General features: G+C 42.6%; 2 protein-coding genes across 2 annotated transcripts; both read right to left on the bottom strand.

The window, feature by feature from the left end:
- Window positions 1-1,310: 1,310 nt before the first annotated feature.
- LOC118782703 (collagenase 3-like) lies at window positions 1,311-4,802 on the bottom strand. Its single transcript, XM_036536184.1, has 9 exons — window positions 4,567-4,802; window positions 4,273-4,421; window positions 3,563-3,688; window positions 3,285-3,454; window positions 2,490-2,674; window positions 2,232-2,362; window positions 1,879-2,038; window positions 1,648-1,751; window positions 1,311-1,414 (listed from the first exon to the last, which is right to left on the bottom strand). The coding sequence occupies exons 1-9, from the start codon at window positions 4,767-4,769 to the stop codon at window positions 1,311-1,313; spliced, it is 1,332 nt and encodes a 443-aa protein (XP_036392077.1). The 5' UTR covers window positions 4,770-4,802.
- A 2,416-nt stretch (window positions 4,803-7,218) lies between these two features.
- Window positions 7,219-13,395, bottom strand: mmp20a (matrix metallopeptidase 20a (enamelysin)). Its single transcript, XM_036536183.1, has 10 exons — window positions 13,285-13,395; window positions 11,687-11,928; window positions 11,221-11,369; window positions 10,887-11,018; window positions 10,361-10,522; window positions 10,046-10,160; window positions 9,269-9,411; window positions 8,839-8,995; window positions 7,616-7,719; window positions 7,219-7,319 (listed from the first exon to the last, which is right to left on the bottom strand). The coding sequence occupies exons 1-10, from the start codon at window positions 13,393-13,395 to the stop codon at window positions 7,219-7,221; spliced, it is 1,416 nt and encodes a 471-aa protein (XP_036392076.1).

Genomic DNA, 13,395 nt, shown 5'->3' with positions numbered 1-13,395 from the left:
GTATGAAGGGCATTATTTGATATGATTTAGTCGAATGATTTCTGCCGTTGTTTAATTAGCAAAAACAAGAGGCTGTTGCTTAGTCGACAAATAGGAAAAACAGGGAAAGTGCTGAAAATCACAGACCTCAGCATGGGCTTAGTTGTGGACGTGGACAGTGCATTTCCTGTCTCTCCATATATAATCTTGAAACTTTTACCGCTCTTTGCAGTTTCAGTTTACACAAAATATTTGAGTAAAATGTTACAGAATGTCTCTGTGTCCTTCTTTTTGCGAGTGTGTGGGACTTTAACTAGCCAGCTAATGAGACATGTAGCTGGGTCGCTTAAACGAGCAGTTCGTAAAAACACTCCTGCTTACATGTCCACGGGGCTGCAATGACCTCCGCACAAATCCATAATACTAGGACGACGCTCGAGCTTGCAGATCTATTGTTGTTAGATACTGGTTGGTAGCCCATGCACTTGCCGTGCGTGCAGTGTTAACAGTCCGAGAAAACATTTTTACAACAGCTAGTCTGTACGTTCAGTTGTCATTGAACTTCAATTTGAACAAAGTCCTCGTAAATCGCTTGCATAATGTTAACCAGAATGTGCAGAGAAAAGGTTAAACCTGGGTAATATATTTCTTAATAGACCACAGCTGCTACACGAAAGCCCTCTGGTAACAGCACAGTGTATTGATTATATTCTAGCAAAATAAATAAATAAATAATTCACCGTTATCTGAATTTGTTACTCAATTCGTGACTATCACCACGCCTGGTGGACTTATAGCCGTTTCAGTTTAAGGATTACAGTATTTAGACTTGCGCTGTTTTTGCACTTTAACAAGATGTAGCTTGAAGATATGCGCTGTAAAACGTGTTGAAACAGAGAAAATGTTTGCCCAGGCTTTGTTCAAAATAGTTTTAAGCCATTCAGAAAAGTGTGCCGTTGTAGGATAATCACTCTACCTGTGAAACTCACCCTCCTCCCGTGCGGACACCAATAAAGGCGTTCTGAGAACCATTGGGCTCATAATCATACCCGCCCCTTCTGTAATTATGTTAATTATGTAGGCTTGAAATATCAATAATTATGAAGACGTGAAATATAAAGTTGGAGTTGAAGTACAGTACAGTAAACTCTGGTCTGTTACCATATCATAAAAATGACACCACTCACATGGGTCTGCACTTTATTGAATTAAAAAATATTAACATATTTACAGATAATGAGATATCAGGACTTTGTAGTATTTATTCAGAAAAGACTACAAACATAGGCAGGTTTATATAAATCATAACGAAGAAGAAAATTAAGTAGATCTTAGTAGCAGTCCAGCCAGCCGTAGTTTAAAAGAACACGAATCACTCTTCTCGCGCCATAGTGATACTCGCTCTGCTGCGCTCCGTCTGAGAAATACAGATAACCTGCAGAACGAAACATAGCCTATAATAAGTACAGTCAGTGTGTGTGTGTGTGTGTGTGTGTACACGTACACAAATCAGTACAGGGAACATATATTTTTTTTTTTTTTTTTGATGAAATGCTGTCCCATTCCAAATAAAGATCTTGAAGATTTCAGTCAGAAGATTTCAGAATTAGATTACCTGACCTTCACAATTATCTGTATTTTGTCCCACATTGTAGTATCAGCACTCACCATAGTTCTCAAAGGCAGCATCCACCTTTGAACCAATTCCTGGGAAGTCATAAGTGATATATCTGGGATATCCATAGTCCATCTGGCCCCTGGCCTCATCAAAGCTGAAACGTGTTCAGGCCATTCTTAGTCATGTTGGACAAAGTTTGGTTTCCATGCACATTCGAACATGCAAATCATAATAAATGAAACATGCCTGCAGTGCACCATGACCACCACTTCACTGCTTACCTCCAGTACTGGTTTTTGACAAAGAAGAGGGTTCTTCTGGTTGTTGCCACATAAACAGCTGCATCAATTTTAGTCACCCATGAAGGGAACCCTAAACTGGAGATATGCTTGGGGTATCCAGGAAGAATCCTGTAACCGTTTATCCCCCAGTACTGATTGCCTGTAAAAATGAACATTTTGAATTAGCAAAAGAGCAATTATTTGATCTCAGATAATTCAGAATTTATATTTAAGAATATTTGTTTTTTTTGGATTGTGTCATGTTTGAATTCATTGGTTTATGTTCCTGTAGATAAACAGCTACATAATTTTGTATGCACACAGAAAAAATAATAAGTATTATTGTGGTATACCTTCAAAAAAGAAGGCAACATCTTTGGCTGTGTTTTCATATGCAGCATCTACATAACTGATCTGAGACCAGGTTGATTTTACAGTCCTGAACCTTATTCCCCGGAAATAGCCACTTTTCTTCCAGTAGTAACTAAAAGTGAAAAAGTAAAAAAAAACAAAAAAAAACAATCAGATCAGTCAGACAGCATTTTATATAGGGTTTTATGAACAGCTGACCAGGAACATGTGAGAAAACAGTTAGCTAGGTCTCATCTCACCCATTTTTGAAGAAATAAAGTTCTCTTCTGATGCTTGTGGCAGCATCAAACACAAGGCCCCTGGTACACTGTTCATCCTTAGGGTTGGGTCTGGGATCTGGTGTTGGGTCTGGTTTAGGGCCTGGTTTGGGATCTGGTTTGGGTTCTGGTTCTGGTTCTGGTTCTGGTTCAGGCTCTGGATTAGGGTCAGGTGTTGGAGCAGGCTTCTCAGGTGGTGTCTTAGAACCTAGATAAAGACCAAATTCTGGTTTGGTTCTCTGAGTCAGTCTGAGTCTCTGTGTTTCTGTCAGCTGTTTCGTGGTACTCAAACAACTGATCTTGTGAACAATATCAATCCCTGAGTTCCAGCAAAAAAAGTTTTCATTACGTTAAGTTTTTGCACACATCTGTCTCCAGGCTGGCATATATAGATTACATTTTCCATATTCTACTGTGCTCTGCTGAGGCTAATGTAGCAGTGCCTTACCAGGGAACTGAATCCATAACCCTCCTGTTACTCTGCCACCTCAGTGGTGAGTAAATATGGCAAAACTTTGTTCACCAGTGAAGAAGTATCCAGTTATCTAAGCTTTGTGGATCTCATTAGTCTGGGGCATGTGAGTTCGCCATGGCATGTGGCATCACCACCTAAAGGTGGCACAGAAGTTTGACTGGTGCCCTAAGTTTGGGCCCTGGTCTGTACTCAGTGAGCCAGCATGTTCCCATTGGAAGGAGCTGTGCTATGTGATTACTAGGGCTAGTGCTGGATTCCCTTCTCGAGAGGAAAGTCACAGAAATAACCATTTATGTTTCTATGTATTTACCATATAAATCCTGGATCCCCAGCCTGTCATCCTCGGGTAGCTGGTAGCCCTCAGTGTCCACGTACTGATAGGTGGGATACATCAGAGCTTTTCTGTCCCGGGAGTGGTCCAGCCCCAGAGCGTGGCCAAACTCATGCGCAGCCACCAGCAGCAGGTTTACCCCTGAGCCAAGCACAGTACAACTGAATCATGTGTTCATCAGCGCTTCACTGCACTTCAACCGTCCTATGGCACGGTCATAACCTGTTGCCAGGTTAATGGGCTCTTTACCTCTCTGGCTCAGGGTCCAACGCTCATCCTCGTCGAAGTGTGTGTCACCACCTTGGTTCAGCCCCGGCGAGTTGGCATGAGCCAGGACTCCATTAGGCCCATCGAACGGGTAGAAGTCTCCGTGATCTGCGTGTGTTTCATATGGGACAAAACAAGAGTATTCCATTAATCTGCAGTGTGGTGTAGTGGTACGGAGCAGGGCTTGTAGCTGAAAGGTTGCTGGTTTGATTCCCTGCTGAGACACTGTTGTTGTACAAGGTCCTTGTATTATTGAAACCTGGTCATGCAGTGCTTCTAATATTGTTGACTCCATATGGTTTTTTGCTCGTGTTGTATTGTACCTCACTTGTAAGTCGCTTTGGATAAAGGCATCTGCCAAATGAATAAATGTAAATGTAAATGTAGGTACTTAACCTAGAATTGCCTCAGTAAATATCCATCTGTATAACTGGATAAAACTGTAACGTGTGCAAGCCGATGTGGGTCAGAGTGCCTGCTAGATGACAATAATGTAATGTAATGTAGTCATTAGGGGGAAGTGTGAGAGACGGCTGGCACACAACTATGCCCTGTGCAGAGCAGAAAATTCATTGATTTTCATTAGAAATGGCCCCACCTAGCTTGCGCTGCCTACCGGGGCCCCCGTATGCTGTCCGGCACTGTGCACCTTGCACCAAACCTAGTACCAAGTACAGAAAGGGTGCACTCACCACCACCCTTAAAGAGGATCATGATGTCAGCAGTGCCGCTGTGGATCTGCTCGAACTTCAGGGGCGTGACGTCACTGTACAACTTGAAGGCCTTGGCGAGGGTCGCGTCCACCTCACTCCGGCTCAGATCGTTGGTGTACTGGGTCACCCTGGGACATAGCAGCCATCACAGAAAAGCTGCCTGACTTGGCCCAAAACGAGGGCAGGCCACAGCACAATCTTTCTGTGCTCTTACAGAGGCAGTGTGCTCATGATTGATTCATTTAAGAGGCTTTCATGTTAAACTGTATTTACCTGTAGGTAATGATGGTCTTCTCCCATTTTGGCTTCCCGAAGAAGTGCCCATACCTGCTGATATCTGAAACGCCACACCTTGGCTTCTTCATCACCTCCAGGGTGCTGCTGTCCAGTTTACCTGTCACCTCAAGGCCAAAGAAAGCCTGCATGATTTCCAGATTCTTCTGGAAGGTGTCCACTGCGATTCTCCTGGTGGTCATGTTTTTTGTCCCGACATCAGCGTAGAACTGGGACAGGTAGTCCTGCACAGAGAGGATGGTGAGTGTGTGGTCAGCTGTGTATCTAATGTCGCAAAAGAGAGCAGACATGGCTGTAACCTCTGTTACAATTTCAAATGCAGATCCTATGGTGATACTCAACCAATCAGAGGTTTGTTTGAACATTTCCTAAAATACTCAGATTACTAATCGCTCCTGATTCTTTTTCATCCTTTCATCAGATAATGGCCATTAATAATCAGAATATAATTAATTCACTGATTTGTCTATTTTATATATTTTTCTTTTTGTTGAATTGTAATGCACTCTATATTGCCCCAAATAAATATTACTGCTGCTAATAATAGTGAAAACAATAAAAATAGCAACACAATGATACAAAAATATTAGTCATCCAAGAAATCACACACTCCAGTTTACTCACTAAACAACTTCTGTAGTGTGCTTCTAATATTAAAAGGAACCATTTCACATGTCTAACATTTGTATAAATTTCAATTACATCTCAGGATCTTACATTCTAAACTGTCATCAGTCAATACCCATATCATCAATTAACACTTGTTACGCTGAGTACAGCTTTCCTTCAGGGCACTTGCAATACAGGAATGCTTTGATCATAATGGCTGCACAATCGTATATGTGTCTCTCAGCAAAGTACAAATGATTTCTTCTCCTGTCATTCTGCATTCCTGCATTATAATGTCAAATGGAGACAGATGAGGTAATATTAATAAAAATAAGAATAATGATAATGACAGCAGCTGGAGGCTGTAGGGAGAGTACCTCTGCTTGTGTCTGCTCCTCTGCAGTTGGGGTGAAGTCTGGGGCTGGGGTGGGGACGGTCTGGCCCGTCCCAATGCTGAGGAGGAGCAGCAGCAGTGTGAGAGTGCTGCGGAGAGTCATGGCTCCAGTCCAGGCTAACGCAGAGAAGATGGGGGTGTGTCCAGTGGGTCTGCTTTATACCACCAGTTTGGGGGTGTGCACCCTCCTGCTTAGAGCAGAGAGCAGGCCCAGTGGCGGAGGGGCCAGCAGAATGCCGTGCGCACCAGCATTCCTGGAGATGTCAGAGCAAGCCCCCACCCCCAGGGGAACACTTACCATAGCTGTGTGTGGACACGGCGTGTGTGTACGTGGGTGCATTTGGCTAAGTGTTTGTGTGCATGTGAGTGCATTTGGCTGACCATGTGTGTGTGAGTGTGAGTGTATGTGTGTGTGAGTGCATTCCACTCAGCATGTGTGAGTGTGTGTGTGTGTGTGTGTGTGAGTGCATTCAGCTGAGTATGTGTATGTGTGTGAGTACATTTGGCTGAGTGTATCCATGTGAATGTGCTTGGCTGTGTACGGGTAAAGGGGTGTATGTGCATGTATGTGTGTGTGTGTGTGTACATGTGAGTGTGTGTGTTTACCTGGATTTGGCTGAGCATGTTGTGTGTGTGTGAGTATGTATGTGTGAGTTTGAGTGTGTATGTGTGTGTAAGAACACATCTGAGTGTGCACATGTGACTACACAGGTGAGAATGTATGTGTTATATTTAGAATTCTAATAAACTGAAGGGGGACCTAAAGGGGACAAATGCTCCTAAATACAATAATAAATGATTCCTCCTTGTCAGCTGAAATATTTATGTGACTGCTCAAAGTACATACCCACTGGGGAAAGAATATCAGGAGCAGCTGGCTAATGATGAAATGATGGTTAATATTAAACTTAGGACAGAGAGTGCTAATTACCCAGTCCCTCCTAACTGCAGTCATATATCATATCACTTCTCAAATACATTCCAATTAATAATCTACAGCTTTCTGCTTCCTGTGTTTTGAACACATTCACCTTCAGCTGCACACTGTTTTGGTTTCACTACATAATGTTCAGCTTTCAGCATCTGGAGATGAACGTTTCCGGAACAACTTACACTAAACCATAAAAGAAATCATGTTTTCCTGAATATGAAAAAACAACAACTGCCTATCTGTGGTTGTATTACAGAAATAGTAGGTTTACATTTTACATTCCAGATGGTTTTCATAACACAATAATTATAGAAAACAGGGAAAATGTACATGATATTCAAACAACCAGAAATACACGAACACAAACTGAATAATTACAGTAAAATACTGTTGTATTTACATGTCAGTAAATTTGGCTTTCCGTCATGTTAAGTCACAGCTTCGGAATATTCAGGGTTAAAATGAACTGAAAAGTGCAATGGATAATCTCAGCTTTTATCACATTTGTCTATTTCAAAGGAATACAAGATAAATAACAAACAGGAAAGTACAATAATCCACGTCAGAAAAAATATTAGTATTTTCACAATACAGTATGTTCACATCGAATCCCTGATAGGTTATACGCCGATTCTCGGAGGTTAGCCTTTTGAGCTCTGTGGGAAAGGTACATGCGGATTGTTCGTCCGTTCGTCCGTCAGCAGCCAAGCCAGGCATTGGCTTTAACCGAATACAGCACACGCCTCTGTTTGTAGTCGTACTTATATGCCTTTGAACCACTGAAGATATGGACGTAGCCTGTTGTAGGAGAAACATATATCATACATAACCTAAAGCAAACCAACTGATCATAATCAGCCATGCCTAGAAAACGTGCTATCATAATATGCATAGTATGACGAATACATTATAGAATCAGTATATTTGCTCATGAATTAAAACACACTCATCATAGTAAGGCAGTATTTTCTGTGTTTTAGTATTCAGGGTGTTTATCCTCTGTTGAACGTACAGGTCTATATTCAGTACCTCACATCGAAGTCAGTATTTATAAGAATGACACGCACTTTTAACGCATGCGCTCTTGGAAGTACCTTTTAGTTCTAAAGCTGCGTCTATTTTCCCTTTGATTCCCGACCAGTTGGTCGCGATACTCCTCGGGAATCCGGGGTCCATTGCACTTCTGGCTTCATCGTACCTGTGGACACAAGACTTTTTCAGACACACGCGTAACGCGAATGTCATTTAGACAAGAAAGTTTTTTTTTTTTTTTTTTTTTAGAAATTTGATTTAGCCGAATGCAGTTTGGAGTACGAATGTAGTTAGCTGCAGTTGCAAGAGCAGGTTTAAATTGTTTCGACAACAGTAACGACAAACGATATCTAATGATTATGTTGCAATTTTTTATTCTAGTTCTAGTTCTTTGTAATCTGTCTGTCCTGTCAGACGCTCGCGGGATCTATCGCTACTGCCATCTGCAGGCTACCATAGTAACTATTCCATGGTAAAGCGACCTTGGTTTATTCACAGCCGTGGAATGTTACTCCTCACCTGTGGGAGTGTTAAAGCTCGGATTCGTTCACCTGAATTTATGTATTGATTGGTATATAAAATCACGTTTATGTAACACTACATGAGACAGAGGTGATGGTATGGCTGTATTGCCAAAATATATTTATATTCTAGTGGTTTTGTGCCAATACTGATGTAACAGTGGTAACACATTTTGCTAAAGAGTGCCAGATATTTGTTTATATCGTGGTTCCATTTTATGTATTTCAAAGGACGCAATAGTAACATTATAAATCAGTTAATCTGGGTCACAGTGGATTTGTTTTACTTTCTTTTCAGCTCTGCGGAGCCCTGGGTTAGCCATGTCTGCGTTAGGCTGGAGTGTAACGTTGCTGGGCGTAAGCGCTGATGGAAAACCACGACTACTTCACTAGAGCTGAAGATAGTCATCTGCGTTCACTCTCACATAACGACTGAGCTATTCAACCAATCAGAGTTCTTCTCTGTGGAGAGCAGAGCATTTTGATTGGTCTAAATTAGATAACGTTGAAGTAGGTCTCCAAAGGGCCAAGTGTTTTTTTCTTAATAGTTTTTTTCCCTTTGATCAGGAGGTGATATTTATGCATACAATAATTCGTAGTTAAAACAGAATATTTTACATAATTATATGTACGACTACCATTTAAATAATCATAGAATGAACTTGATCGAAACAGGAATTGCTGGAAAAGTAATGGTCTGTACACTGAATTCCTCATCACACGATGTTTAAAATAAAAATTAACTTTTTCATTTTGATCTGTACCTGTAATAGATGTCCCCCACAAAGAAATAGGTTTTCTTGTACTCTTTAAGATGCACAGCTGCGTCGATTTTCTTTACTGTCTTGGGAAACCCATAGTCATATATGGAGCCGTAATGGCTCTTCATGTTTACCTGTTGCACAACCCAGTATTTAGGACCTGGAAATTGGGACAGCATAAACACATATATTACTGCAAATACACAAATTGGTAAACTCACAAGTGATGCCAGATCTGACTGGCACATCAGATTTCACAACTTACTGTTGTAGTGGGGCACACTCAACAAATAGCCCACATGCTAAGTGTAATGTAGATACTGCCAGGGTTATCATTAGTGAGGTGTGGTGTGTGGTAGCCAGGTGATTTGATTTAATTCCAGCCTTGTGTGTGTTGTAATGGTTAAATGGTGCCTTCAAGGTGATACTTTACCTGTGAAGATGTAGGCCACGCCCTTGGTGGGGATGTCATAGGCTGCGTCCACAGGTGAGAGAATGCTGGGCAGATATGAGCTGGTGAGGCCTTCTCTTACTCTGTCATAATAGGCCAACCAGGTGGACCTCAGCCACATGTACCTGGGCAGGAGAAAGGTATGCTGGTTAATGAGCTGGACTCGTAAACCTCTCTTTTATGTAGACCTAATTAATTTCAATGTTATAAATTGACTTTGGTTTTGTTTTATGTATTTTTATTTTTCATGTAAAGCGCTTTGTGCTACTGTATTGTATGAAAAGTGGTATAAAAATAAATACATTGAAATTGTATGACAGAGGTTGCAGGTTCAAATGTTAGGCTGGGCACAGCAGTTTTATCATTTTGCATGGTAAACCAGAATTGCTTCAGTAAATATCCAGCAATGTTAATGAATGGATAAGTACGCTTTGTTGTAAGCGGCCCTGTTTAAAGGTGGATATGAAGCAAGTAAAAAATATCATTCTGAGGTGTGTTTTTTTAAAGAATTTTCCTGTTGTGCGCATGGTCATGGGAGGTGGAGCAGGAGGGGATTCTGGGTGATGTAGGCTGTAGTTTTATCTCAGAACAGGGAGTTCTGAGTGCTGGTTTTATGCATAATTTGATGCTTTATTACCAAATAAATGTAGATGAGCATGCACTCGGTGTCTGCGTGTCCTGCCACCTGCGTGTGTTGAACTGGAGGATTCCCATTAAGCAAGAGCTCAGAAATGGAAGTAGCAGGAATGGGTCGCGCACCTGTTTTTGAAGAACACCATCTCTTTCCCGATCACTGCTACAGCATCAAAGGAGAGGGCAGGGTCGCACTTCTCAGGTGTGGCCAGAGTTTCCTGCTTCCTGGTGCTGTAGGATCCTGGGTAAGAGAAGCAGACATTCCTTTAGCCACATTTATTTACCTGCTAAGCAGAGAACTTCATCCCCGGGAGGCTCACATATTTATATGCTATCCAGTTACAGTGGTGCTATATATTTAAATGTACAAATATATATATAAATATAAAATTTCACCCTCCTATATTATCCCAGCCCTGCACCCTGCATTGCTCTGCATACCGTAGAGAGCCTGGATTCCCAGCCTGTCGTCGATTGGCAGGCTGTAGCGGGCCATGTTGTAGTATTTGTAGTTGGGGTACATGAGGGCGGAGGGGTCCTTGGAATGTGCCAGGCCTAGGGAGTGCCCCAGCTCATGAGCTGCCACGGTGAACAGGTTGTAGCCTGAAACGTGGGTCGAAAATATGCCTTACAGAAGTTCACATTATCATCAAACTAGACTCTATTCATTGTGCTTTTTAATACCCTGTTTATCTGTGGAATGAGACGAATACATTATGTCCGATGTCAGTACACTCTTTCAGGGGAAATCTCATGGTTTATATCAGGATTTGGGAAAGTAACTAGCTGACAATATAGTTCATCAGCAGCTTGGTATGATTTACCCATTCAAATAGCGATTTGAGGATATCTGTCACCCTCCTGTGGTGAGGATGTGAACTGCACCAATTCACAGTAGATCTGCGGCAATTGGACAAGGTGAGCCTAGCCCATCAATGTGGCTTAGTATTGTAATCCAGAGACCTACCACGGTTATGTCGCCCCATTGTCCAGATCTCATCCTCGTCAAAGTGGATGTCTCCCCCCATGTCCTCCCCTGGCTCGAAGGCGTGGGCCAGCACCCCCCTCGGGCCATCGAAAGGGAAGAAGTCCCCATGATCTGTAGGGAGAGGGTGGAGGGGTTGGTGACGGCTCAGCCAGGCTGTGGGCTTTTTCAGGGAGGGCAGGCGTTTTCACTCTCCCATAAAGAGCACCTTGTGTCAGCATGTAATTAAGGTTGAGCCAAACGCCCTGCTCACCGCAAAAGCCACACTAACTGGCTTTAACCTTAGTCTGTGTAATCCTGGTGGAGAAACTCCCACCTTTGGACCCAAAGGAGATCATGATGTCAGCCTCCCCGCGGTCCACTTTCACGAATTTGAGAGGCGCATTGTCGCTCCACGTCTTCAGTGCCAGACGGAAGGACGTCTCCACCTCCTCCCTCCGCAGGTCTGGGGTGTACGTCTCGAGCCTGCCGCAACAGCGTCATCAGAGTGGGTCAGTGCATGTCATCAGAGCAGACCGGTGCCCACCAATTTAACGCTATAAGGCCTGAAAACCCCCATCATTTGTACATTGGAATGTGATGCAATCGTTTCCCTGGTTGTTTTAAATCATCGTAACATGACTGATATGGAGCATAACCGCATCCATGCTCTGTGAACCGGGACAACTACAGTTCATCAGAAAAACTGACAGTAAAGGAGGTCCCATCAAGTAGCTAGAAGGAGCAAGAAGTGGCTGCCATGGCAGCAGTCATCCTCGCAGCAGGAGGGGAATGGAGCACACCTGTACGTGATCGTGCGGTTCTTCCATCTGGGCTTGTCAGGGTAGAAGCCATAGTTCTCCACGTCGGGGACCCCACACCTCGCCTTCCTCATCACCGCCAGCGTCGGGGAGTCCAGGCGCCCGCTCACCTCCAGGCCGAAGAACTCCTGCATGTTCCGGACCCTGTCCTCAAACGCTGCCGTGCCCCTCCTGCTGCGACGGCCCCCCTCCTCCCTCAGGTGGTAGAACCTCCTCAGGTACTCCTGTGGGTAAACAAGGACACCCTCTTGCCAGTTCAGAGCCATTCCATCAAACAGCGTTACATTACATTACATGCATTTAGCAGACGCTCTTATCCAGAGCTATTTCCAGCATAATAGAACATGAGTGTATCTATTCAGTTTAAATGAGTAACAGTGTCAAACCAAGCTGACAACACTTCCAGACCAATGAGTGTGAGCATAACACTATTCACTTGCAATCGGATAGAAGCCAAGTATACTACGATACAACAGTCCCTAGAACACAGAATCAAAATAAATCACAATACCACACATGAACATCAAAGCAACATGCAGAATCATGTTCAGGCTGTTCCAGGTCATTGATAACTGGTCTCTGAAACCCAGGACATTCAAAACGGAGGACATATCCAACACTTATCAATCACAATCCTGTGGCCAACCAAACACTTAATTTAAGAGACTTAATGTCTTCTTGCAGAGAACTAAAATCAGTGTCACAAGTCAGACAAGTTTGTAAAAGACAGGCAGGGTGAGTACTGGATGTACACATCCCTGTTATGAGACCAAATACCTGTCAACTCTTAGGCCCTCAGTTTTTACAAAATACAGAAAGGACAAGTAAAGCACAGTACCAGCCAACTGTAAGCTGTCACACATGGACTGTTGTCTGTGTAGATCCTGTAAATTTACATTAGTTGTTGAGTACAAAAAAAGGAAAAAGATGTCATTTTGCTTAAAGCACTATTTGAAATATATGTGAGCTATTATGGATGGCTGTTTCTATGCCAAAACAGCTTTAAATCAATCTTAGCATTTATTTTAAAAAGTTAAACTGAACTCATTTAACGCTGACAAATGGGGGCATGTGACTAATGCTGCAGTGAGCTTGATCATTCATATTCCTGGGCGTTACATGATTATGTGATTCTGTTGATTAAGCCAAAATGACCTATTTCAGTGAGAGTGGGATCCATAATGTACTATCAAGTGATATGTCATACCACAGGTCATCATGGAAGCCTAAATCCAACACACATCTGTCAGATTTCAGATTCCAGATTCAGATTACAGAAGTGCATGTGTTAATTTACCCTAACATGCTTACCTGATTTAAACCTTTTACACACCTGCACATTCATATCAGAACTCAAATCTTAAAAGTAGTCCATCAAATGTAAAACAATCAAGGTACAACTGTGAGAGCAAATCCAGTACTTTACATATCTTTAATCAAGTGTATATAATACTTAGTATTTATCAACTCAGTAAATACAGTACTTTAGACTAAAAAGGAACATACCATATAGCTCTGATAAAATCTCAGTGGCAGGAGCTGAGTGACCTGGTTAAATGAATTACACTACAGACACTTACCTCGGCAAATCGGATGTCTTCCTGGCTCATCTGAGACTCCTGGGAGACAGGTAAAGTTTGGGCAATGTCCATGATCCCGAGCAGGCAGAGCACTGCAATCCCTGGCCACAT

The sequence above is a fragment of the Megalops cyprinoides genome, chromosome 9, assembly GCF_013368585.1.
Source record: "Megalops cyprinoides isolate fMegCyp1 chromosome 9, fMegCyp1.pri, whole genome shotgun sequence".
Lineage (NCBI taxonomy): Eukaryota > Metazoa > Chordata > Actinopteri > Elopiformes > Megalopidae > Megalops > Megalops cyprinoides.
The sequence above is the reverse complement of the archived record's forward strand: the minus strand, read 5'-3'. Positions and strand labels throughout refer to the sequence as shown.